Source organism: Puntigrus tetrazona, chromosome 6 (assembly GCF_018831695.1).
Source record: "Puntigrus tetrazona isolate hp1 chromosome 6, ASM1883169v1, whole genome shotgun sequence".
NCBI classification, from domain to species: Eukaryota; Metazoa; Chordata; class Actinopteri; order Cypriniformes; family Cyprinidae; genus Puntigrus; species Puntigrus tetrazona.
This window is the reverse complement of record NC_056704.1, coordinates 20,981,792-21,009,511: the sequence shown is the minus strand read 5'-3', so window position 1 is coordinate 21,009,511 and position 27,720 is coordinate 20,981,792. Positions and strand designations below refer to the sequence as shown.

At 35.9% G+C, this 27,720-nt stretch overlaps 1 protein-coding gene across 1 annotated transcript; it reads right to left on the bottom strand.

The window, feature by feature from the left end:
* Positions 1-14,607: 14,607 nt before the first annotated feature.
* Positions 14,608-26,329, bottom strand: mst1ra (macrophage stimulating 1 receptor a). The gene is given in 39 exon segments (XM_043242025.1): positions 14,608-14,979; positions 15,471-15,607; positions 15,721-15,886; positions 16,012-16,121; positions 16,889-17,041; positions 17,043-17,070; positions 17,220-17,304; positions 17,412-17,633; positions 17,711-17,713; positions 17,747-17,791; positions 17,794-17,836; positions 18,048-18,209; positions 18,305-18,338; positions 18,340-18,449; positions 18,822-19,037; positions 19,115-19,208; positions 19,332-19,502; positions 19,607-19,743; positions 19,943-20,078; positions 20,373-20,460; positions 20,463-20,532; positions 21,415-21,585; positions 21,712-21,768; positions 21,770-21,841; positions 22,348-22,427; positions 22,430-22,520; positions 24,569-24,570; positions 25,073-25,124; positions 25,126-25,170; positions 25,173-25,192; positions 25,195-25,243; positions 25,246-25,311; positions 25,313-25,385; positions 25,387-25,491; positions 25,493-25,575; positions 25,577-25,636; positions 25,639-25,670; positions 25,673-26,069; positions 26,072-26,329. Coding segments are annotated over 39 exon segments (4,080 nt in total). The 5' UTR covers positions 26,270-26,329; the 3' UTR covers positions 14,608-14,762.
* Positions 26,330-27,720: the final 1,391 nt, after the last annotated feature.

The following is a 27,720-nucleotide window of genomic DNA, read 5'->3' as shown; positions in this document are numbered from 1 at the left end:
GGTTGGTCGGCTTTAGCTCTCTTTGAGCATAATTACAGCTGCTTTGTAGATTAGTTTTATCTGTACTCATCACAACACTAACTGAATAGGCGTGGTGGATTGTAGGAAGTAAACACAAACTGCTATGATTGGTTAACAGTCATGTATGTTTGATGCTCTCTTTTTTCTGAGTTTGTCTTTCTGGCTCAGTCCCAGCCAAAGCGGAGGGAGGGGGTCAAATTCAACATGGGGGTTTGTGAGAGGGCCATCGTTCGCTATGTGGCAATTCTCATTATTTCCACTGAACTCTATTGCTAGAGACAGAACTTGCGACCATAGTTGCTTTTTGAAAAGATTAGACCTCAGTTAATTAGCATGAACCTAGGTAGGAAAGCTAGCGAAGTTCATGTTTAAACATCAAAACATCAGCAAATAGACATTTTAATAATATTTTTTATGTTAAGTTTTTGTCTGCTTAAAAGTAACTTTTATGGGTATATAATTAAAAAAAAGCTTCTGTTTCATAAACTGATAACAGCTTAATATTATTTACCTTAGCCCACCTTTTGGGTGCTATTATATTCCAGTATCATTATGCCTCAATTAGCTAGATATAGTTCAAGAGTTTTGCAGATGCTCTCTGCTGTTTAATATTTATTATAAAAACATACAACTTGTAATACATTTGCAACTTTGATTAATATTTATGTTCTGTAAATGCACTGTCTGCTGTTTTATTTGGCTACTTTTCAGTACAACACATTAAGTATGCCATTTAATACGTTAAGACTTTTAATGTCAAGTGTAAATTAAAGAAACACTCCACCTTTTTTGGAAATAGGCTCATTCTCCAACTCCCCCAGAGTTAATACGTTTTACTGTTTTAGCATAGCTTAGCATAGCTAATTAAATAAAATTAGACCAGTAACATCGTGTTCAAAAATGACCAAAGAATTTCAATGTTTTTCCCATTTAAAACTTGAGTCATCTATAGTTATATGATGTAGTAAGGCCGTCAGAAACTGAAAAGCATGCCATGGCGCATGATATCACTTCGCCTGCCGCGGACATGGTACGGCAGCAAACTTCCTGGATTATTATACCCAAATGAGAGAATAGTTCCTAATCTTATTGATATAACTACATAAGAGTCAAGTTTTAAATAGGTAAAATATCGAAACTCTTTAGTCTTTTTAGAATGGGTGAATGGATTCAAATACAGTAAAACTCAACTTATTAACTCTGGGGGAGTTGGAGAACGACCCTATTTCCAAAAAAGCGGAGTCCCTTTAATACCTCTCAGTTTGCAACTGTTACAATAAAAAATCACAGAAGAGTAAAAACTTACAGGCAAACAATGATGTAAGCAATAAACAAGCTTTGACAATGACCTGTCGTATTGGCAGTAACGAGGGGCCCCCAAAAATAAAATTTTGCTTAGAGTCGGCCCTGGTACACTAAACACATTTATGGTAACAATCAGTGGATAGTGTTTGAATATTAATGGGTCATTTTGAGTAGAAAATGAACTTCAGATATCACAAAATATTAAGTTACTGAATTTAATAACTAAACAACAATAAAACAGTGTAAATACACTAAAAAAGTGACTAATTTGACCCAGTGCATGAAAAGGGCACATTATTTTGATATTTAAAGAATACTTGTAAACATAACAAACAATTTCAGATAAATTATACTTACAAGTATTGCTTGAACTAAATTATGTAATGTAGAAATTACATTTGTTTAATGTAGTATTTAATTTACCACAAAATAGTTTTTATCAGTGTACCTATAAAAATGAGCGATTTGGTGGGCGGGGCTAAGCAAGCAGCGACGTAGAAGAAGCAAGCATTGATCTTCTTTGGCAAAGGCAGCGTTTAGCAACAATATTATTACAATATTATTATTATAAGATATTAGACTATCAAGAAAGTTTTTAGAATGTAGAATGTTTTATAACTCATTGACCTCATCAAAAATTTAAAGAATTTAGATTTCTCAGTTCATGACCCCTTTAAAGGAGTTTTGACGTTATCATTGTAGTTAGTCAAGCTGGTTTTAGACCAGTTAAAACCAGCTACTTTTACTTTTTCCTAAACCATTTTTTTTGGCATGATGCAAAACATTCAGAAAGTAGAATACAAATATAGTTACTTTTTTGTGCTGTTCAAAAATACAATTTTCGATTAGGTTTCAGGTATCTGTATTAGTTTCAAAGCAATATTTTTGCAACCTCTATAAATAGCACAGTGAGATTCAGAAAGAGGCGCAACAGTTTTTCTCTCCTAATATTTTTAGAAACGAGTCTCAGCTAACTCCAACATAATTGACCCCATATTTCAAATGCTATTTGCATTATGAGTTCTATAAAGATGATTGGTTACCTTGACAACGATTGTCTAGTCTCTCTTTCTACAAGCATCATGACGGAGTGCAGAGGAGAGAGAAACATATCGGCTAACAAGCCTCGGCTTGCTGGGAACAAACCGTCTCTATCACAGTTTTGTGAATAAAAATCTTTTGGGAGGGGGAAGCATCTGCAACAAAGTGGGAGGTCTTAGAGTAGTAGAATAGAAGCTGATAAATGAATAGTTTGGGTAAAGAATAATCTCATAATACATATTGCCATATTTGAATACACCGTTAGAAAAAAATGTTTATTGTTTACCTAAAATACACATTATTTAGCAGACACATTTATTCAAAATGCCACATTTTCTTTCAAAATGGTCACTAAAGTGCACAATATGGTGAGATTCGAACCTGCAACCTTCCTAAATAACATCTTATAAATCAGATGCTTTTACTGTGGCTTAAACCATAGTATGTTGCATGTGCACGTGTGTGTGTGTGTGTGTGTGTGTGGGTGGGTGTGTGGTACAGACTCCGCATCATGAGCTCAATCCCCTCAGAGCTTTGCCACTGTAGATGACAAACTCACGCGTTGTCATGGTTACCACAACACAGATGCCCCAGTTACGTCCAGTGCCATGAAGAGTGGCACATTCTCCATCACTGCAAAAGACACATCTTTCACAGCCTCAATGCTATCGCAATAAATGTTTTCATATCGTTCGATATCAATGATTATCGCGATAAATTTCATCATCTTTATTTCTTTCAAGTTTAAAGAAACACTCAACTTCGTTTGAAAACAGGCTCATTTTCCAACCACCCCATGTGTTAAAAAGTTGTGTTTTACCGTTTTCAAATCCATTTATCTGATCTCTGATTCTGGCGGTATCATAGATCACTGAATTTGATTGTCTTGCTCAAAAATAACCAAAGAGTTTCTCTTCTGTAGTTACATTGTGCACTAAGACTGACGGAAAAGGTTATGGTCTGTGCTAAGCTGTGCTAAAAGTGCTACCGCCAGAACCTTAGATCTGCTAAATAGATTTGAAAGTGGTAAAACTCAACTCTTTAACTCTTGGGGAGTTGAAAAATTAGTATTTTTTTTTTTAAAAAGTGAAGTGTTCCTTTAAAGGCAGATTTTTTGCTCCTAAGCGAAAGTTTGGAAACCAGACCGCTAACTGTGGTTTAAAGCCCTAGACATGCTGCATGATTTTCGTCCGTCTCAGATGAAAGATTGCCATTGTGAAACAAACGTGGCGTATCAAAAATCTGCAAAAAAACTCCAAAAATCGTACAATGTATCTCAGGCTTTAAACTACTCTTTATGGTCAGACCATGACAAACATTTGACATTTTTTAATTATTTACTCAAAAACAGTAAAACATGTAAACAACCCTATTTCCAACAACCCTATGCATCGAGATCATGATAACTAGTTAAAACCACACATACAGGTCCTCAACAACCCGGGCAAATGTAACTATATGGTTCTAAGTGCTGACAAATATTTACTTTATAGTTACATTAAGCTAAAACGTAATCACAATATTCCATTACATTCCATTTAATAGATGTTTGCATTAATAACTAATAAAATTCTATATAAATATCCCACATGTTCATGCCATTTGAACTTTGAGTTTGAGTAGCGCCGTTTCGTACTGTGTTTGCCATTATAGCGAACATTTATCAAAATGTTATTTTTTATGGAGGACAATTATATAGGATAATTATCATTATGATTTTATCGCCCAGCCCTACGTTCACGTTACATAAATGATTTGATACATCGACAGCGTGACGTTTTACCAGATGCATATATGAACAGCTTTAGATTGATGCTTATTATACATATTGTGAGCTCAGAAATGACTTCAGAAACGTTTTCTGATAATGTAACTTTATTGATGCGTTTTCCGGTCTGGTCCTGTGGTTGTGGAGAGAGCCAATCAGAAAGGCTCCCTGAATTGCATCTTAAGTGCACATGAGCTGCATCGGGGGAAGGAATGAATGGAGGACTTGCTTATTGAATGAGTGGAAGCAACGAGAGAGAGTGTGCATTGAATTTTCATTTCAAGCACTTCGGTCTTGTCTGTAAAATGTAGCCGGTCTCTCTGCAGACTGTAAATGTTTAATAATGTTGTTTCATACAGTGCTACCTTTACACACCACTTCTTAAATCTCAGCATAAGACTCGTTTTTTTTTTTTAACGCTAACCTGACATATTTTGCTTTAAATGTGTTTGTATGTAATATATTTTGGTCCTGTGATTTGTCACTTCCAGTTAGTGTGGAGAGTTAGCTGGCATTTTGATTCCATGCGGTAACGGTTCACTGGTTCTCCTTCGGCACAAAGTCACAATAAAGCAAATATATGTTTCTGCAAAAAATGTAAAATCAATTGATACAGCAACGTGATTTTCTAAAGAATTCTGTTGGCCATCCAACATATTCAGCGTCAAAGCTAGGTTGCCATGGTGATAAGCACAGAAACCAAATCAGGGTCCTTGGAAGATGAGTGTTTTGTGTGTGTGTGTGTGTGTGTGTGTGTGTGTGTGTGTGTGTGTGTGTGTGATGAATCTGTGGAAGCGCAGACATGGAGTACAAGTAATGGAATTAACCATTTGCTCTGCCAGGATCATCCATCGGTACTGTAGGTCTTCTGGGTTAAACTGTGACTCAGGCTGTAAACATCACATATAGAGTCTCCTTACAGTGCAAAACATCTATGAAAATAATATTAGATATTATTTATGGTGCAAAAAGCTAAGTGGCAATTGTACATTTTGTTTTAATGTTCTCCTTGCTCAATAAATGGCTTAATCTGATTATATGTAATTGATAAGACTTAATAAAAGTCCTCTATTAGATTAGGTTATAACGCAGTAGATCTGATTAAGATGTCCAACAACGAATTCGTTTACATATTTGTTAGGATTTGTCACGTTCTATCATTTAAATCAGCATGGATGATGAGAACAAGCAAGTTTTAGAAGTGTTTGTGCTCGATGGAAGGAGCCAAGGCCAGTGAACAACAGAAAAAGACTCCAGTGAGCTGTAATGTTATCATCAGCCTTCAAAGACACTGTTTATTCAAAAATTAAAATTCATGTCATAATTTGCTTACCCTCATCTCGTTCCTAACCTGCATGCCTTTCTTCTGCAGAAAACACAAAAGAATATATTTGGAAGAATTGGTAATGCAACGACGGTGACCACTGACATCCATTGTCTGCATAAAAGAAAACAAAACACTGAGACTTTTCTTAAAATACCTTGTGGTTAAAATCATGGTTATCTGCAATACAAATTATTATCATTTTCAAACTGTTAAAAAAAGTAAAATACGTTGATTATTTAATTACAATGAACACATATATGTTCATACAGAATCCCAAAACAATACATTATTGACTAGCAAACTTAGCATGCTAGCTCTGTTAACAGTTATCGAGCAAGCAGATTTCCCAGCATCTGTTCATGTACTTAGCCAAATTATGCTGCATATCCACAATAACAAGAATGCAAACTGATTAATTTCAAACATGTTGAGTCTTGCTGTCTGTTATTTGTTTTGCTGTGTGTCATTTGTTTGCTTGTCTCGGCGTGCCGTTTATGACATTACATATAGATGCAGCAGATTGTTGAAAACATTAAAGCATAAAATAAGATCAAAAAGAAAGGTACCGCTTCAGTAAGCTTGTGAAACTGTTCAAAACATAACTAAAAGGCTTTTTAAAGCATGCTTTCGTATATATTAAAAAGGCGATTTAAACTAATATTTTTCTCTCATTGAAATATTTACGGGCAGACTGACCTTTTGTAAGGTGGCAGCTTAAAACATTTTTGCATAATCGTAATTTTAGACTTAACTTTGACCTTTGCCTTCATTTTTGCACAAAGCTTGGAAAGAACATATATCACCGCCTGCTCTTTTTCTCTCCCTCTCTTTGTCGCGCAAAACAATGACTGGTTTTCGCTAAAAATAGCACTGTTAGTGTATTCTTTTCATCCCAAATGCATTCTGGAAGCCTCCACTCTGTTGACAAACTGACAAAATAATAGAGGCATGTATATTATAACAAACAAATCCCACCGCAATGACGAGCCAAGTCCTGTAAACATGGATAGCAATCCAAATTTATTGACAACAGAACACAATAAAGTGGTGCGAAATGAGCTCTGCACAATAAAGCTGATTCATGGGCGATAAACAATAAACTAAGCACCACCATCAGCGGCCTTGAGGTAGCGTATGAATGCCTGAGAGCGACGTTAAGTCATCACGCCCACCCTGATCAAAAGAATGAATGCACTTTTGTGGGCTCAATTGGAGGGGGAAAAACACAGAGCATCTACAATGATACCGGATCCTTTGGTCTGTTGTATTAGAAGTTGCAGATGGTAAATCAAGTTGCATTAATAATGAAGATTCACGTAGAGTTTGTAAGCAGCTTTTCGAAGTAAGGGTAAAGGGTTTCTATGACTACCTCTGTCAAGAAGAAACGGAAAAATGCAGCTGTCTCCTATGCTTATCTCAGGTGTATTGCGCACAACCCTGCAATATATCAGCTTTGAGCAAAAAAAAATAAAATAAAAAATGAGCCTGGGGCACAAAAACTCTACTGAAGAAATTTTATAAACACAGCCGCAAATGGAGACAGCCAAAGAAAGAATAAAACAGAAAAGAACGAGAGGAGCACACTGTCAGTGTTACTTTTGTCTTATAATTTAATTCTATTATAATTGGAATAGTTGCAGCAAAATAGAGGACAAAAACAAAAAGCAGGTTACAAGGAAATCCTGTAGAACACTTTTACCAATATTTTTTGCATCCAGGGAACATGCCAGTGAAACAAACCACTGAAAAGTAACAGTAGATAAACATAATATAATCAAATATATATATATATATATATATATATATATATATATATATATATATATATATATATATATATATATATATATATATATATATAATCATTAAGACATTAAGTATTTTAAATATATTTTTAATAAAAGTATTTAATAAAAACTTAAATAGCTTGCAACTTAAAATGTTTATAATTGTAAGAAAAAGATGCAAAAAGACATGCAGCAGATCCACATGCAGCAGGTTTAACGAAAAAGACAATCCATCATAGGGAAAAAAATTCTAGAGGCAGAACCCAGGGGAACACACACACACACACACACACACACACACACACACACACACACACACACACACACACACACACACACACACACACACACACACACACACACACACACACACACACACACACACATGGAGTGGAGCTAATGAACTAATCAGTATCCAGGGCAGCTAACAAAAAGAAGGGTGTGGTCAATGAGTGTCCATGACAACTAACAAGCAGGGCAGCAGGAAAACAGGGGACAAACTAACTAAACAAATTAAAACTAAAAGTCCTCAGACACAGACACAGGAAACACATATAGGAATCATGGCAATAAAAATAAGATGCTAATAATAAATATTTCCAGAGTACTCTAATAAATCAAAATATTACAACAAATCTGGTTAGGTATTTTTGTTTAAAATATTATTATACATTATAATAATTATTACAAAACTATACATTTTAACATTGTCGGAATTAATTAACAATACAGTTAAAAGCAAAATTAGATTATTATTAAACCATTTAATCACAATTTCAGGTTACAAAAAACATTTTTCAAGGCAAGTTTATTTTGCGCTATATAATATTTCTCAATTTTTTTATAAGCAGTATTAGGGGTTAATGCATTACAATTAAAGTTACGTAGTCAGATTACTTTTCTTCCGAAAAATAGTAACACTAGTTACTTTGTTTTTCCATTTATTGACTGACAGGTTTGAAATACGTACTTCTTAGGCCACTGTATATATTGTGAATCAATAACGTGAAGAGGAAACTGTAAAATGAGCAACGGGCCATTCAAAAACACAACTGTTGCATAATCAGTTTGTTGAACAAATTCAGTTCATCGCCTTTGATGCACATTTTTAATCAAAAATAGCAGCTAATTGCTGGCAGATCATTGATGTGCAGTTTGTGTACATCAGCAACCTCACAGTGCATATGCAGAAAAGTATATATGCACAGCAGATCATGTGAATACGTACTGTTATTTATTATAGATGAAACGAGTTGATGCATATTTCATAGCCAGGCATGTTAATTGAGCTGCACAAGCAATACGAGGCAAGTGAAGTGCTGGATGTGTTGCAACTCGTCAAACCCAAAGGTCAGCAGACATTTCTGTCAGTACCATGGCAGAATGAATTTAATAATAAGTTTTAAAGGGGTCATATCAAGGCAAAGTCATACTGTTGTTTTTAGTTACTATATTCCATTAAAGGAACAGTTCAGCAAAAAATGAAAACTGAAAACTTTTGTCACCCTCAGGCTATCCCAGATTTAGATGAGTTTGTTTCTTTTTCAGAGCGGATGTGGAGAAAAAGATGGACCAGCGATGGACTTTTCAACTGAAGAGAGCGTTTCTTTAAGCATGCAGACTCATATTTTTGCCTGAAGCGACTGTTTAAAGTTAAAAAGTTGTAATGATGGAACTGTTTTTTTTTTTTTTTTTCACACAGCTTTTCACTTTGCAAGACAGTAACGTTGTGTGGATTATTATGATATCAGCTGTTTGAACCATTTCAGTGTTTTTCAATGAATAAACAAACTCAACTACATATTGGATGACCTGAGGGTGAGTAAATTAAAAATATATATATATTTATTTTGGTTGAACTATTCCTTTAATCATTTATTAAAAGTTTCAAATATACAGGTACAAAAACAAAACAACGCAATCATATCTTCTGCTTCATTAGCTCAATATCCGAAAACAGTTTAGAAACTTCTTTTTATAGCAAATCAGCTCTTTTATCGCGAAAGATCAAAGAAAATTCTCATGACATTAGCCCATTAAAACTATTTTGGCTAAATACAGCCTGAATAAAACCTAAATCGAATAGCTGCAAAGAGGAAATTGGAATTGTTGAAATAATTCTTGTGAAATAATTATTTAGCAAAGCTATTTGGACCCCCTGGACTAGTATGGACTGCCTGTATAATTAATTTCATAGTGTGGCAGCAGCTGAAATGACATCAATATTTTCCTTTAAAAATGTTCCCATAATCCATATGCCATAAGCGTTTTCTAGAGAAGTTAAAGTATTATGGCTAACGAAAGGTTCATATTTTGGTTTTGGGAGTCGGTGTGTGCATGCAGTCAAAAACCCTTTTCATTCTCCTGTAATATCTATTTATTTTGACCTTATTTGGTAACGACTGCCAGACGATTCGCACTAATATAAATTTTTCAGACCCCTCCTTTGTGTGATGCTAATCTGCTGTGATTGGTTGATTTGTCTCATTTAAATTTGATCATGCCTGCGATGCCTGATAAAGCTGCGTTTGTGTACGGAGCTAACGGAAAACACTTTTGTACTGCTCCAAAACTGAAACCTAGTGGCAATGAATAAATTAGCAGGCAAACGCTAATGTTTCACGTTGACGTCAACATGAAATGGCTTGGGATTTGTTTTAAAAACGACTCGTTTCAGTGATTCAGAATAACTTTTTACACGGTTCACTTTTAGATGTAAAACTTCGCAGGATACTTTCATTCACTTAGAGCCGTGCTACATGCTGCACGAAAGAGAATTCCGACCCCAAAAAAAAAAATTATTTACAACAATTTGGAAGAAATATTTCTTTGCAAACATTCTATAGAAAAATAGTTTTTATTCTGTTATGATAGCGAGAGTTGAAACATTACCGCTTGTAATATTTCGAAAACAAATCTAAGTGCTGATTAAGCAAGCTCTGACCCAAAGACCTCATACTTTCTTTCCGAACAGAACATTCTGTCGCTCTCAATGTGATCTGCAGAGACCCAAATGGCATACCTTAACAATCACTTCAATGCCGTACGTGGCCTTGGGTCTGTGAAAAAAAAAAAATGCTTTTCATGGCATGGTAACCATTTTTCAATTAATTCCTATCCACAGACATATTCAACCCAACAGCATTCATGTGAATAGCAATCTGTACCCTTGTGACCTGAGAGAGACTTTACATAATCTTTCTAGATGTTTTGCGACAATGCAGAGGAGCAGTGGAAGGAGGATGGAAGAATGCGCTGCAGTCTTGTTTGCTGGAAGCGCACAGACTCAAGGCTGAACTTCAAACCGAATACAGAAAATATGATGTTAGGATATAGCTCCAAAGCACAAAATCGTGACTTCTGAGTTCATGGTAAAGCTTGCATGGCCAGGATACATAAATACTAAAATGTATAGCAAAAAATCAAAAACAAATTAAATACCAACAAATAAAATCAAATAACTATTGTTTACAATTTGTTCCTCTTTCTCCACTCCAATAAAATGGTGAAAACATAACTATAGAATTAGAGAGGATTGAATCAAGATTCTTTCATGTATTATTTTCCAGCGCCTCTGTTGTTCAATTTTGTGTGTGTGTGTGTGTGTGTAAAACATTTTGCCAAAGGACAAACACGCCCATACAGTACACGTACAGATAATCCTCAAAGCTGCTGAGGAAGAACACAGTGTCCAATAGATGACAGGTGTCTGCTGTAGCTCTGACGTCTGAAACATCCTCCCCATCCTGAGCTTCCCAAAGACACCAGCACTCTGCAGAAAAACTGAAAAAAAGGATTGAAAACAAACCACAAATAGAGCACAACTGCATAAAGACTCGGATGGCCCTCCAGACAGATTTTTAGGTCTATTTTCATAGAATCACCACATATTTCCTGTCAGTGGTTAGAAAGCTGGCCTTATAACCCAAAATGTCACATCTTGAGTCTCGTTTGATTACTGATGGTGCATCTAGCAATTTTATTTACAACCTATTTTGTTCATTTTAAGCCAATCTTATAATAATTTTTGAACAGTAACTAACTTAAAAAACTACCCAGATAGTTGGGTTAAACATTTAACTCAAATTTAATTTTTGGTTTGTCCATTTTTCACCCAGCACTGGGATGTATTTAACCCAGCAGTTTTAAGTGTTCTTTTAAATAAGTTGGTATCATTCGAGATACACACAAAGAAAAAAAACATTGACAAGTGCTTCTGAAAGTAACTCAAATCACCCATAAAAATCGTGGCAATCTCTGCCTCTCCATTGTGAACTGGATTACCGCTCAAAGAACCATCTACGTCTGAAGGATTCTGCTTTATAGAGAACCTGTGGTACATGTAGCTCCGTCATGTGCGACTGTTCCAGAATCCCTTCGCTAACAAGCTCACTGAACAGTAGCAACCCTCCATCATTCTCTCTCTCTCTTTCTCTCACTTGTAAAGCTCTGCTCAAACAGACTGGGTCGCTAACAAAGGCTGAGCGCTATGGAAACAGTGAGAGTTAAATACACAGTGTCTTCAAGGTGAGTCGAGATGAAGGACAGTTGGTAGCAGCTGGTAGCAATGCAATCAAGGATTTCTGAGAAGTTATTTCGGTATATATATAGTAGTTCTAGATGTATGTTTCAGTATCCGAATCATGTAATTTTCTTTGGGAGCTGAACTATACCTGAAGTAGTGCGTTTCAGTTTGTTGCAAAATGAAATGGCATTAGTTACCTTGTAAAACTTGTTTTTTTTTCCCATTAGAAGTTGTTTCGATCTTGACAAGCAGACGTTTCATAACAGAACTGAACCAGACATAAATGCGAGAGGGCTGCATGCCTCAACTTCACACTTTAGAGCATCTCTGTGTATTTCTGTGGTAATGATTGTGTTTCAAATATATATCGTTGCAATTTTATTTGGTTATATTAAGTGTATTGTTGCAAGTTTCATATCATGTTGACTTTAATTCTCCCTCTGGCTTTCTCATATATAATTTAGATGTAAATTTAAGCAGACTTTAATGAGCTCAAGACAAACAGTCAGACTGAAAAGCAGAATTGACTCAGCATTTCATGACACTGGCATTTAGGTGTTGCGTTTTTTCCCCCCTGATGTGACAACTATGACTCACTGCAGTCCACCAGAGGACAAACCTCAACACAGCCTACTGATGCTAGCGTTACATGTGAAAAACAATCTACAGTAGGTATATACTGACCTCCAGAGGAAAAGTGAATCCCTTCAAGTACATGCCTTCAATTTATTATAACACTGTCACAGCTAGGACACACTGACTGAGCTAATAAAAGATAGACTATGTTAAAAGTAAGTAGCTAAGTAGCTATTTGCGTATTAGGTAACATTGTTCAATAGCCTGCGACGCCTAAGCGATTTTTTTTTGTACAGTGAACTATTTTTGTTAAAGATTTTCTTTAATTCAGTAGATATTGTCCATGTCTAGTTTTTCCAAAATTCTATAGTGATTAAAAAAGTGACCAATTATTATTTATGTTTTGAAATACTCTGTCGTGCACTAGCTGGTATATGCAAATTTACCAGTTAAGGGAACACTTCACTTTTTTGGTAATAGGCTCATCCTCCTACTCCCCCAGAGTTAATAAGTCAAGTTTTACTGTTTTTGAATCAATTCAGCGGATCTTCGGTTCTGGCGATAGCACTTTTACTGGTCTAATTGGATTCAGTGATTTATGCTAAAGCTATGCTAAAAGTGCTATCGCCAGACTGATCGGCAAAATGGATTCAAAACTAGTAAAACTCACTTGTTTATTGTGTTGGTGTTGCAGAATGAGTCCATTTCCTTTAAATGTCTACAATGGGGAAAAAAAACCTTTAAGATATTGCTGGTAAAACAAATTTCTTTAACGTTTTCCAAACAACTGATTTGATACTAGTGTGTGTGTGTGTGTGTGGTAATATGGTGGAGCAGACTGACCTTGCATTCATGTGCATTGTCGAGTTGAAGAGTAATATGCATAGCGCCAGTTTATGGGTTGTGTGATTTATGTAGCGTCATTAGAAACAGAGAACAATATGTTACAGTGCATACAGTGCATTTATATAAAACTTTTTTAATATGACGTTTTCCACAGTAACAGTAAAAATATCTTGTGGGATTAACCTGAACAAGCCGATCATTTTCTCTGTATTAATATGTCTGTGCTCACACTGCTTAAATGAAGGAAATTTATTTATACATTGGAAAATTATTTTGAGGGGAAAAGATATTTTAATTTCAAATTAAGAAGTACGCATTGCTCAGTGACATGGTATGCATCCTCCGGAGGACGCTGCCTTCTAAATGTATTTGTTTATAGAAGTGTACCTACATTAACAAATACTGTGGGGCGAGAAACAGACCAAGGGTCCACCGTGTTGAAATGGTGTAAGATTCAAATAATTATTTTTTAAATTGACAGAATTTAGATTGCGTAACGCAACTGCTGTAGAGCTTTATATGGCTATTTACCCGTAACCATAGTGACAGTGATTAAAGTGAGCATCAAAGATGGCAATTCTTATATGAAAATGAATTTAATGTAGTGTTTTGGGTTTTAAAGGAGGAAAGTGCCTTTACTCTCGTGTACCAGCTGGCATATTCAAATCATTAACACATTTAACATTTCTACAATAAAGAAAGACTTTTGACTGTAGGTACTTTTAGATACTTTTTAGTGGTAGATACTTTTTTTTAGATACTTTTTCTAGTATTAAATCACAACTGATCATTGAACATGTCAAATTCAGACCTTGGTTTTTGGAAGTCTTTGTTTACATTGGAAAAAAAAGGTAAAGTGAAACTGATCAAACCATTTTTCAAGTAATCATATTACTCTTTGTCACACAGCTTTTAAGAAACCACATGTCCTAACCAGGCACAACATTACAAAGCAACAAGAGATTGCTTTGATGAAAGCTATCTCTTATGCTGTAACATTGTGCAAATCACATGGTTTATATTTCGGCAGCAATGTGCTGGTAGCCCTGCTCCCACTAATCCTATTGGACGAACACCTACTTCCCATGTATATTAAACATCAAACACCGACTAAGAGAGGGTGACATTTTAACTGGCAGTGTGGAAATGAAAATATTTGGTCACTGGAATTTTGTCGTATTGCATCTGGATAGAACACATCATTGTGAGCAATAGCAAATGATTTCAGTCATTCAGTGTAAGAAACAATTCCATGTGCTTTAAGAAACTATAAAAACATAACATTCTTACATTCATTTAAAAAAAGTTCAACATTTCAAATTTGTGTAAAAAAGTCACTTGCTGCCAAAAAATGTTTAAATCTCAAAGGTGCGACACCGGTTTGACCGTGCACAAAAAAAGTCACAAAGGCTGTCTTTACATTCAGTTTGTCACACTTTGGGATTCTCCAAATACAGCAGATCATTTTCAGTGCATGCTTTGTGGTTCTCACACTTCACAGGACCATATGAGCTGCTGAATCCACAGGATAAAAGCAGCTCAGACTTATTTCAGTTGAGACCAGGGTCAGGTGGAGGACTGGTCTGAATGTTCAGGAGCGGGTGGCGCCGGAGAAAGTGGAGGGTAAGGCCGGGGCTGGTCCAGATTCACATAGGTGATCTGGAGGTTGACATAATGTTCCCCCTCTAGGGTGTAGTTTATGTCTTGAATGACTTTCACAAGACTAGGGAAACTTGGTCTCTTCTCAGGCTCAGGATTCCAGCACTGCAGCATGATGGACCACCTATAATACAAAAGCCAAAATGATTCATTATTCTTCATGGTCTTTTAATCTACAGCCAATATGAATCACCACATAAATCTAAGTGCTTCGAGTGAGATTTCAAAATATGTTTTTAAAGGGATCATATTGTTTTTATTATCTACTTTATGGTGTTCTACTGTAAATGTCTACTATACGGAAAAACAGCTTGTGTGTTCTGTTAGAAACAGCACCTACTGGTACTAAAGATATGTGAGGTGAACAATGTAATTATTGCCTAAACATCCACCTCATAATCCATAATTTACATTTAAATAAATGACTGAATGCCGTTGCGTTGTCCTGTCTTGTCTACAATTTTGCCTAATGATTTTTTATGTGGAGAGTTACATCAACATAAAAAATACACTTTAAAAGACATGTTTTCATAACATCAAAAAGTCAAAGATAATTAGATTCTTTATGATAGGACCCCTTCACAAATAAAAGGCAGGTAAATATAAAAGTCATACAGGGAATCCAAGCAGTATTGTGGTTGTAGCAGTCGACGGCCCTGCATTAGATATGTTGTAATGTCATAAGGGTCCACGTCAGGATACGGACTGGCCCCTCTCGTCATCAGCTCCCACATTAACACTCCAAAAGACCACTAGAGGGAATAAAATACATGTTAGAATCAGACTGTAGAACCAAACCTTGCTGCCCTAATAGAAATTCCTTTATTGGATACATATTCTTAAGATGTTCCATATTTAAACTTACCACATCTGATTTGGTGGTGAACTTCTGTGTCTGCAGGCTTTCTAAAGCCATCCACTTGACTGGCAGCTTTACTTTCTTGCTGTCCTTGACGCTGTAGTACTCCTTATCATAGACGTCACGTGCCATTCCAAAGTCAGCTACCTTCACTGTAAATGACTCATCCAGCCTAGGAAATGCAGTTTCATTAAATTTAGTTTTTGTGCCTTTTACTTAGATAACAAAAAGGCTGTTTGTTACATTGTGGTGTATGCATTCCACCAGAGAATTATGAAAATGAAGGTCGCCTCTTACATGCAGTTACGTGCAGCAAGGTCTCTGTGCACAAACTTTTTGTTTGCGAGATACTCCATTCCTTTGGCAACTTGAAGCCCAAAGCCAACCAGGTCCTTCACTGTGGGATTCTGAACACGAAAGATATATTTTACTGCTATTTATTATTATCTAGATTAAAATGTAAAATTAGTAATGCACTGATATGAAAATGCTGGGACATAAATTCAGGATGCACTTAAATGAAAACTGAATCCAAAAACCAAAATAAATTGTATTTGTTAATCGACATCTTACCGATGAATAAATCAAATGTATTAACTTTCAATAAAATGAATATGTAAATTGTCCATGTATTAAGCAAAATGCTTCTCTTGAGGATAAGATCACAAAATGACTTTCATGAGGTAAACCTAACATTACATGACATTGTTCACAATTGTTTTATTGATAAATTTTTTGCTTAAAACATTGCTTAATGCAATTACTTGAGACATTAAATATTACAATAACCGATTCATTTGGTTGTATTGTACTTGTACTGTTTAATTCATGTTTACTTTGTGCCAACTAGTAGTATGGAGGAAGAGATGATTGGATCATCTGCTGCTTGAGTTGGTGATAAAAAAGACCATTTTAAAGCTGAGACTTTCTTTCATATCCAAAGTAACAAGCAGGTGCGCTACAAATTCATCAATCAACAGAATCATGTTATTATGAGAAATAATTTCATATTATGATTATGATAATGCTTCAGAAAAGGTTTGAGTCAACATTTGAGTCTCTCATTTCAGATAGTTAGGTTCAGATAGTCATAACGATTATGATTTGGTCAGGGCTATGTTGTTCCAGCGATGCAAGACATTTGTAACATGAAATATGAAATGAATCTGCTTACCCTCTGTGTAGAGCGGATAAAATGCCGAAGGTCTCCGTGTTTCATGTATGGCAGGATCACCAGGGGAAGTCCATCACTGGGAAGCACAATGCCCAAGAGGGACAGGACATGAGGGTGGTGGAAGGCCTTCATAAAAATTCCTTCTCTCAAAAAACTGCTCCACCTCCTCCATTTCAGTGATCCTTTCAAGAAAAATTAAGAAAAGCATATTTCCTGTTTCTTTTTTTCCATAATGGCTGGGCATCACACAAGTAACTAAAAAATGATCAGCTTACCGTATTATCCACAAGTTATTGTAACTGCATTATCCTATTTAACAGTATGAATTGACTTACTATTCAGTGATTTGGCAGCACAGTGGATCTCTTTTTCATCACTATCAGTAAGATATCCATGATACACAGTTCCAAAATGGCCTGATAAAGATTTGAGAAATATGAAAGTGTGAATTAGAAAAAGAATATACTAAAAAAATAGCAATGTAGCAAATCCACATGCATAGCCGTTGCCCTAAGATACATACCTTTGCCAATGATTTGGTCATGCTGGATTTTAACCTTATTATGCGGGATCAAAACATTCTTCACCTCCTCCAACAGATCTGGCCGGAGAGCAGACATAGAGATTGCCTGAGATTGAATCAAAGGAGCTGCAGCAGAGTCCATCGACCCAGTATACGGCACACTGGAGAATGTTGTGCTCGAGCCTTGGAATGGAAAAACCGGCAGACCTACAGGACACACAGCTCATGTTAATCATGGATGCTCTTTATGAATATGCAATGTACCAAGTTGGGTTTTATAATCTTTAAATTACATGTACTGTCTCTATGTTTTTAAATACTTCAGGTTGTCTTACCTCTTCTGTAGTCACCATCAGGTGATCTGTCAAAATTCTCCACATGGTGCGTGTTGAATGCATTGATAGTCGAACCTGAGCAAGCATGAGCTGCTAACCAGAAGAATATATTTTTTTATTTTATAAGCACAGTCACCTTTCGTCTTTTTAATTCAGATTTTTTAATTCTAATAAGTATAATAAAAATAACATATTTTCCATATACATTTAAAAATGTGCTATACTGTGTAATAATTACAAAAACTATTTTGCAACATTAAAAATTTCAATTTTGGAAATATTTGAGTAATTTTGACAGAACACACTTACATTTCCTTTTCTTGCGCTCTCGTGCCATGGCTACATAGGCCAGAGCTGCCCCCACACCAATTGCAGCCAAGATGCCCAGCACCATGCCCACAATAAAATTGCTGTTTGTAGTTACTACTACACCAATGTAATATTCTTCTCCATTCACTAACAGCTGAGAAACACACGTGACAGAGCAGCACATCATGAATGTCAGATGTAGAGCCAACGTGAACTTATCAAAGCTGAATTCAATAGACAGATTCTGACCTTAACTGGCGCCCCTGGTTTGGGATAGTCAGATTTTGGGGATCCTGCAGGTAATCTCGTTGTACAAAACAGTAGTTTTGCAATCCACTCCATTAATTGTCATAATGATTTTCATGCAGTCAGACACCAATGCTAGATTTTTGTGCTGGAAAAAAAATTATTTGATTACGATACAACAAATCTGGAAGACTAATCTGACTGTCATCATTTGAGTCATAATTTACATTTAGTAAATCATTCCTTGTTTTGTTTTTTTAAAAAGTCTATTTTATGTATTTTGACCTCAAAAAAATTTGTGATGAGAAATTTCATTTTAAAATACATACATTGAAAACATTTGTTTTAAATTATAATAATATTTCATACAAATACTGTAAAAGTACAGCCTTGGTAAACATAATTAAAAACTTATTAAAAGTTATTAAAATATATATATTATATTACTTTGGACTTTTTCTATATAATAAAAACAACATATAAACACATAAAATCTCACAATATATGCAACCACTGAGACGTACATGCAGTGAGACTTTTTGTCCTGCCCTGGGCTGAGCTCAAGCACATGGCCTTCTGTTTCAAACGGGATGGGTTCTCCATTAGCATGGCAGGTAAACGTCTGAGGTAAGAGTTCTTTGGCTCCATCCAGATCCACAAAGAGGATTCCCCTTGACTCCTCGCATACGGGGCTTATACACTCCATCTGGTTGGGATTCCCGTTACTAACACACACCTAAGTATAGCATCCAATAAGTGGCAATATTTAAAACATTTAAACATGATTGTTTAAAATATAAAATAAGTCCTCACGGTTTGAACAGGTGTTGTGTTGTTGCCTTTGTAGTTAATTACGGCTTGGGAAACAGAGTCTAGGTTCTGCCCGGTGATAGTGATTTTTGATCCTCTACATTGTAGCAGGACCCCACAAAAAATACATGGTAAAAAATTGCATCAATTTACTTTTAAAGACTCAATTAAAATGTAAATAATAATAATAGTAATACAAAAATTCAATGGTTTGACTCACCTTTTGAAACCACAGTTAGGCCTCACACTCGTCACCTCAGGATTCACCACATATCTGAACTTTTTTGTGGCTGAAATAGTTGATCCATCAATTAAAACCTTAACATCTACCTCTGAAGTCTCCTCAATACCTTCAGACCTACAAACAACAGACGTCCCATTGCTGGAGATGCTGTGGAGAAACAGCAGTAAGAAAATACTCAAAACTCAGTGGTTACAAACAATGTAGAAGACTGGCATTCTTCAAAACCTTGACTTATAAGCTGGCACAATAACCTTTCAACGGGGCAAATTCTGTCTCCAAGGCTGACCGTTCTGCTTCCACCAGCATCCAGATGTTTTCCTGATAGGGTGATCAGGGTTCCTCCAATCTTAGGTCCTAAGCCTGGACTGATATCTGTGATTTCTGGGGTCTTATGAGAGATATGAGGTATGGTAAGAGAATTTATCAATCTAAAATGGCAAAATACTACAAAGAAAATTTTAATTTTTAAAACATTTCTCCAGTTTATCAGCAATAGTACCATAATCCAACATTTCTTAATAATCTATCCATGTGTTAAACCATATTTAGGTTAAGTAATTAAAGATTGAGAATGTTTTGCTCCTTACCACAAAACTTAAGCCTTGTATGCTAGCCATTCCAGAGATGAAGTATCCACTTTCCACCCTCTTTTCATCCACTTGTATTATTATATCAAGACTTTGCTCTGGGCCCGACATCTCACTATCAAGCCTACACACCAGCCTGAGTGAAGAATGAAAAATTACATTTATAAATACATTTATTTTGTTTTTGACCAAAACTATTAAAAATTGGTTTTCTTCATTGAAATGAACCTGACATAAAAATAGAATATAAATGGTACATAAAAAAATTCAAAGCTAATTCAAAATATTAATAAACACTAATAACACTGATTAGCACATATGTATGTGTGGGGTTACAAAGGTTATCTGTAACAGAAACTAAAAGTTTATTGGGTATTGTTTGGTGAAAAATTATAAAAATCTCTAGACTGTAGTGTGTGTGTGTACTTACTGGGAGCTACAGCTTTTTTCTGGTATTACAGTGCAGCTATTGTTTCCCACGCTAACCTGTTGAGAGGATTGAATGATAGCAGGTCGGAAGCTGACTGGAAGTTCCAGCCGCAAAGAGTGATTTCACTCTTACCATCTAAGGGTACTGTGCTGGGGAAAAACTGAAAGGAAAAGTGCAAAACAAAAAAAGAGAAGTTTTAGGTAGTGCATGAATTTGACCCAAAACATATTTACTAACCCTTAAGTAGTTTAAAACCTATATGAATTGTTTTTGTGTTTTTGTTTTCCTGAAATTACATATTTCACATTGGCAGCGAAATCTGAAATGAATGAATGAATGAATGAATGAATGTATCTTATGCACAAATAGTGTTAAAAATGCTTAGCTTCAGGCTAGATCAGCTTATGACTGTGCATGTGCATCAGCTGGTTCAGTCTCAGGTTTTTATGGGAACTGGAGTTTCTGATGGAGTTTCTGCAATAAAGCTATCACTTTACAAGTCAACAATTGGCTTTTTCTTTTAGGCAGGAGTGAACCGCCTATAGAAGTGAAGTATAGAAGTTAACTGCCTTTGTTTTTCTATAGCCTTTGCTACTAGTCTCTGTAGATTTTGTATACATTAAAAAACATAATTAAATTATTTTATGGAAAAACTTAAATTTGACCAGTCATCACTCAAGAGTCCATTATAGAAATAATGGCAGTGTATGAGTTTTGTATAGTTTGTTAAAAAAATTTCGAGCAAACTAAAAGCCAACAAATGCTCAGCATAGAATTTTACTGTACTTGTTTTATTTAATTTTACTATTCTAAAATGAAACTACTACTACTACTCACAGCCAAAGCTGGCATTCAGTGTGATACAGGGGTGAGAGTCCAGCATGTTCCTCGGTTGTTAACACAGCCCTGCCCTGATAAGGCTACAATGACTCCTATAAGCAGCCTATATATTATCAGGACACACTCACTGTATATTATAAACGCAAACTTAAAAGGCAGACAGTTTATTGTCACATTTATTATTTATTATGCAATGTGTTACCTGGGTGATTACGGGAGGGCAGGAGTTGCTACTCCACTGATCCTGACACTGGTGCATCTGGGAACAGACTCCATCACACCAGCCACATCCCATAAACTTGGGTGCTGCTAAACACACTGAACAGTTGAGGAAATGGGCACAGCCTGGACCTCTGGGAGACACATTTATCAGCTGAACAGAAAATGCAGATGAAAACTATGAGTCACTTTCCGTTTGTATATTTTACAAACATTAAACTTTTTTAATTCACTACTGATGGCTGATAAGCTTTTTGAAATATACAGAAAAAACGTGCACACCTTTGTTTCCAACGACAAAGAGCAGAGACTCGGAAGAATGAACGGCAGCTATTCTGTGACACTTTCTGCATTTCTTCTACAAGAGAGTAGTTGGCAAACACTACAAGGGACGATCTGCTCAGAATAACCTGAAAAGTAAAGTACTTTTTTTTTGTTCTGTCAAGAGACAAAACTACAAAGCATACTTAGTCATAGCTACACAATTATGAAATGTACATGATATGTCCTTAAAAGGCAAAATGATTCATCGTGTCCATTTAATATAGGAGCCAACAAATGTGCGATTATAATTGTGATGGCCACTGACTAGCAGGAAAAGATGTGAACTTTAGTGTTCGATAATAAGAAGAGAAGAAGTCAGAACTTCTTCCCTCACAATTCTGAATTTACATCTCGCAATTCAGTAATGGAATAATAAAAAGGTAATAGCTATTTTCTTGCTATTGTGAGTGCATTGCTCACAATTTGATCTTTTCTTCTCATAAATGCAAGATATAAACTGTGAGTTTCTATCAACTTTGAAATTGTATAAAATATAAATACCTGTTTAGAGGAAATGAGATGATGCCATTCATTTTTCACAGTATTTGAAAAGGAATCAGTTTCTACCAAAAACCAGTGATGCAATAATAACCTGCAAGAGCCTCCCATCATCCGTGCCGATGTGTGCCACAGTCTTGGTCTCAATAGTAGTCACCAGAATAGAAGTGAAAGCACATTTTTCATCCGGCTATTGAAGAAGTCCACTCTGTAGTAAGGCTTTGCCACCATTGTGAGGACAGCACTGCAAGCCAAATCATCTGGGTCCTAGACAAAATGTAAAAAATGCTGAGTGAATATAATTAAAAGAATTGTCTTAGCAAGAAATGCATTCACAAATCACACGGTACACAAAATGAAATCTGCAAAATCACACTGACCCACTGACTGTTAAAAATAACATTATCGCACATATTTTCAAATGAAAATCGTCCTTGTCCATTTCCCAAGCCATGTTTGTTTATGTTTCTTTTTTCCTAACTTTAAAAGGGGTGACATTTTCGCAAAAAACATGCACTTTAACAGTAGTCCCAGTGAAAAGGAAGCAACAACTTGTAAACGGAAGGCTACAGACACCATCTGGCAGTAATAAATGATTTCCTGCCCTAAAGCTTGAACCCTTGTACCAAATTAAGATTTGAGGGATATGTGCAGTCTGCTAGCGATAACACTCACTGAATAATTAGAAAACAAACGTTTACTGTCCTGACTTCATTTTCACTGCTGTAGAAATGAATAAGCTTAAGAGTGGATGTTTATGCTGACTTGCTCCTATGGTAATCTAATTTTAAAGTTTTCCAATTTTCCAATGTTTCATAAAGGAAATCTTAAAAGTATAATTAAAGGGGTTCATACAAAACATTTGTGATATTTAAATTCTTCTAAATGAAAATGATAATTGTATTTCTTGTTCGCTGGAAATCTGTACCTTTGTCAAGAGGCACATTCATTAAGAGTTTGAAAGATAAATTATTGTTTTATTATCTGAATTACATGCTTTTAAATGACTGCTCAGTTTGGAACAGCCTGTAATTACTGTAGTGTAATTATGTAGATGTAACAGGCAGCTACTGTTACACATGTTACAGACCTAATCTGTTACTCTTACGCTTAAGTACAAGCCTGATACACTTTATTTTAAGTAGCTTATGTCTGCATAATATTTTGTCATTTGAATGTAATTAGAAAGCTATTACATGTATTTAAGCTCTGTACTAATGCGCTAAATCAAACTAAGTTACGGATAGATGAGGTGCAGTATAGATACACTTGAATTACACTTAAGTACAATCTTGATACACTTTATTTTTAAGTAGCTTATGCCTGTGTATTATTCTGTAATTCTAATGTAACAGTAGCAGCCTATTACATCTGCATAATTATGAAGTGTAAGCATAAACTTATATACTGTAAAATAAATGAAAAGCACAAAAATTAGGTAAGTAAGATACACAGAGTGAAATAATGCACAACGGACATGTTAAAATACATATCTATAACTGCAGGACTGTGCATTGTAAATCTGGTTTAATTCAGCCAACCTTCTCAGGAACCCTGTTTCTACTGGTTAAAAACAAACTGTTGACGTCAGTACTGAACATCTTGACACTACACGCTTTCCTTGATTTATCAGCTCTGGCTCATAGCCTGTTTAAGATTGTGAGAGATAAAGCCACAGTCAGCACAACCCAAGTTCAGTCTAACAGTAAGGTATTTTGCGTGACGTTTTACAGTTCATGTATGAGCATGCGGCGCCTGGTATCTACAAAACAAAAAGTGACTTCATGAATTAAACAACACAACTAAGACTTCAAAATCACATGCAATAACAGCGTATGATAAAGCCTGACTTCTCACAGAGTGATCCTGAGCAAGTGCAGTCCGACATTTGAGTTTAAACGAAAATCAAATGTTTGCATGAGTCATTTCCTGAAACTGGTTCCACTAACCATCAAATATTTTATGGTCAAGTCCTTTTAAGGTATAGGTTGTGAAATATAAACTAAAGCAATTATATAAACCCTTTAAATAAACAAAAGATGGGGACACATGTCTTGAGTTTCAGGTAGAAACATAAAATGCTATAAAATTACTGATTCAGCATTTTCAGTAAAACAAAATAATATTGAGAATGGCTTAGCCTTGATTCAAAGGTAGATAGCCATTGAAAGACATACAGATGCATGCTCAGAGGAACAGCTCACCTAAAATTACAATTCTGTCATCATTTACTCACCCTTGAGTACTGTATGAATTTTCTTTGTTCTGCCGAACAAAGAAAGTTTCTAAACAGGCTGTTTTGGGTCACCATTGACTTCTATATCAAAAAAAAAAAAACTATGGAAGTCAATGGTGACCTTCAAATATCCTCCTTTGTGTTCCGGCAGAAGAAAGAAATTCATACAGGTTTGGAACTAATTGTGGGTGAGTAAATGATGACAGAATTTTCACATTTGGGTTCCTTTAAAGTGCTAATGTTTAGAAAACACTTTTTTATGATATGCTTAGAAAACACTTCCTATTTTGTAAAACCAGTGGTCAAATTACTGATCTTTGTGTGAATGCCCACAAAACTGGAAAACTTTCTGCTATCTTAAAATGATTAAAAGTTGAAAAAAGAGGAATTATAAACAATTTTAATGTAAGTGTGTGAATAATATGTAATAATGTAATCAGTAAAAAAGTAACTATTTAAGTATTTAAAAAATGGAATGGGTTCTCAGGAGCAGGATGGAGAAACAAAGATTTATTCATTAAACCAAACTAACTTAAAACTGAATTGCCAATTGTCAAGAAGCTGCAGTGAAATACAAACTCACCTCATGGGCACATCTCACAGGGCTGAAAATGGCACAATCCCTGAGAGAGTCGCTTCTGTCCCACTTGAACAGCAGGACACTACCCCCTTTGTCAATCCTCACTGTTTACGTCATCTATTGAAATGCACACAAGGCAGATCTTCTAAAAGGAATCCCCTTTTCATCCGTTTTTCAGCAAACACCCAGTAAAGAATTGGGCTGTCCATCTTCACTCCTAGCTCATCAGCCAGCTGCTTGCCATGCCGTGCTGAAATGAGCAGCTTGAACTGAGTTGTACACTATATCCTTAATCCACGTGCCCCTTCTTCTGCGTTGGGCTCAAAGCGCACTCCAGAACGATTTCCCTGTACATCCAAGGCTCGCTGTCCTTGATCGGCAACCGCCCAAGATGGGTCTGCACCTTGCGCTTGGTTTCTTCGGTTCTCCCACTGTACAGATAAGAAATACACATATTCTGGGCGAGAGAATGTATAGATGTAGTCGATGGTAAATGTATCCTGGAAATTCAGGAAGAACTGTCAGACCCTTCACTACGTCATCAAAACCATTTTCTGTGGTAAGTGTTAGCGACGAATAGAAAGGGACTGTTTCCCAAAGATCCGGCAATGGTGGCATTGATGGTAGCTGCTGTAAAGAAGTATGTTGAAAAACCATCACTGACCGCACTGACCTTTGTTCCCAGAGGACTAGCGACACAGTCAGGACAAGCTAAGGGCAAGCTGGCTCCTTTATGAAGAAAAAACATTTAGGTTCTGAGGGGTTTGGTTTGATTAAGCTCAAGGAAGTTACAGACTCCATACTGTGTGCTCCTACAGATGTACAGGATGTCAAAATAGCCCTGAGGCTCTAAAACAAGAACTTGGTTATCTGTGTCCAGTGGAGTTCCCGGTTCATTCTCAATTTCACAATGACAGGTTTCACATTCTGGACTGCCAACTGGCCTGGTTTAATTTTTCCATAGTTCGGTGAAATTTTGATCCAAGGCTTCAACCACATTTTTTGGGAGGCCACATACATCTCATTAAAATTTTCATTAATAACTATGTTCTGTATGGCATTTTCAGTTTGGAAAGAGACAGGGTACGTAACAGAAAAGTTTATATTCATTTGTGGGACTGTAGGACATGATTTGAGTGCACAGGTGAGGTGCATCTGCAAACAGATACATTTTAATAAGGTCCTGAGGCTGATGAACATCTCCGCTGTCCTGTGTAGCCTGGAGTGACTGGATTTCACTTCTATTGTTAACACATGATGAAGATAATAGGGACCTTTGAATAGAAAAATATTTTACATTTTAAAATTTTTGATTCTACATTTAATGTCAATGTTATCAGATCAGTTTAGTACAATGTGTATTTTATAGCAAAAATAAGAATATCATATAAATAAGTACTACAGCTAACTACTAAGTACTACAGCTGTTATAGTTTCCATCAAAATATGTACATTTTTGCATTTGGCAGCTTCAAAAAAGACGTTTTATCAGTTACTACCATGCTATAGTTAAACTGTAGTATCGTGGTAATAGACGCCACTGTTGTCCATAAATACATAAATAATACAGCTTGAAGGCGTTCCCATAGATTGGAACTTTTATATTTGGTCATGGAAACTGTGTTTGTAGAATTTACGAATCTGACATAAGATGACTGAATAATTACGCAAACATATAGCTTTAAGAGGACGATTTTCACTGCAATGAAGGTTTTCGAAAGGAGCCTAAATAAACTCGTTTCAACGAATCGCGTGTTGTCGAAATACATTAATATACAACTCGACGCGCAATTTATAACAATCGATAAACAAAAGTGTGAACCAGCTTTGATTTTAGCATGGCCACGGAAATGTTGATACATAAGACTAGGCTATATACAATTAAATATTAACTAAAATGTTTCATGGGCAGGTTACAAAACGTCTAAGGCTAAAAGGAAAATATATGTGTTACTGATAATAAAAGCGTTTAAATTTACTCTGAGGCTCACCTGTGGCCTTTTACCTTTTCCCCTGAAGTCCAGTGAAGGGTGAACGTGCGCGCTTAAACGTCAAACTCTCATTACAAAAACTCCACAGAAAAACGGCAACAGTGATTGTAATTTACAAGCTAAATACCTGAGGGAAAAAACTTAAAAGATGAACTGGTTTCTTCTGTACAGGACAGTTTCTGACCTCTTTGTATTAGGCATGAGATAGAGAACGAAGTCAATCTCCCATTCACAGAACACGCCTAAACACCCCATAAGGAAGTGATGTTGCTCAATCCTTCCCCAACCTAAACATCTCCCCAGGATTAAAGTTAAAAATTAAGACTCGCACACCCTTTCTTTGTCTGAATGGCGTTTAAGCGCACAAAACACTTACGTCTACAAAACGTTTGGATTTCCTCGGCTTGTGGTTTTCAGGGCAATCTAGTTCAATAATATTTTTGGAGGAATGCATGGGAATTTAGACTAGGCTATTCTGGGAGGTGAAGAGGGATTGCTGCGTCAGTATTAATTCCTATATGTAATGAAATGTCAATAGTACACAATCTACATTACACCTAAGTTCACCATTGAGGTGTGATGTATGGCAAATATAAACAGCATATTCACTACGCTGTTAAGTGGTCTCAAGAGGAGGTGGAAATTATAGTCATGCGTTCT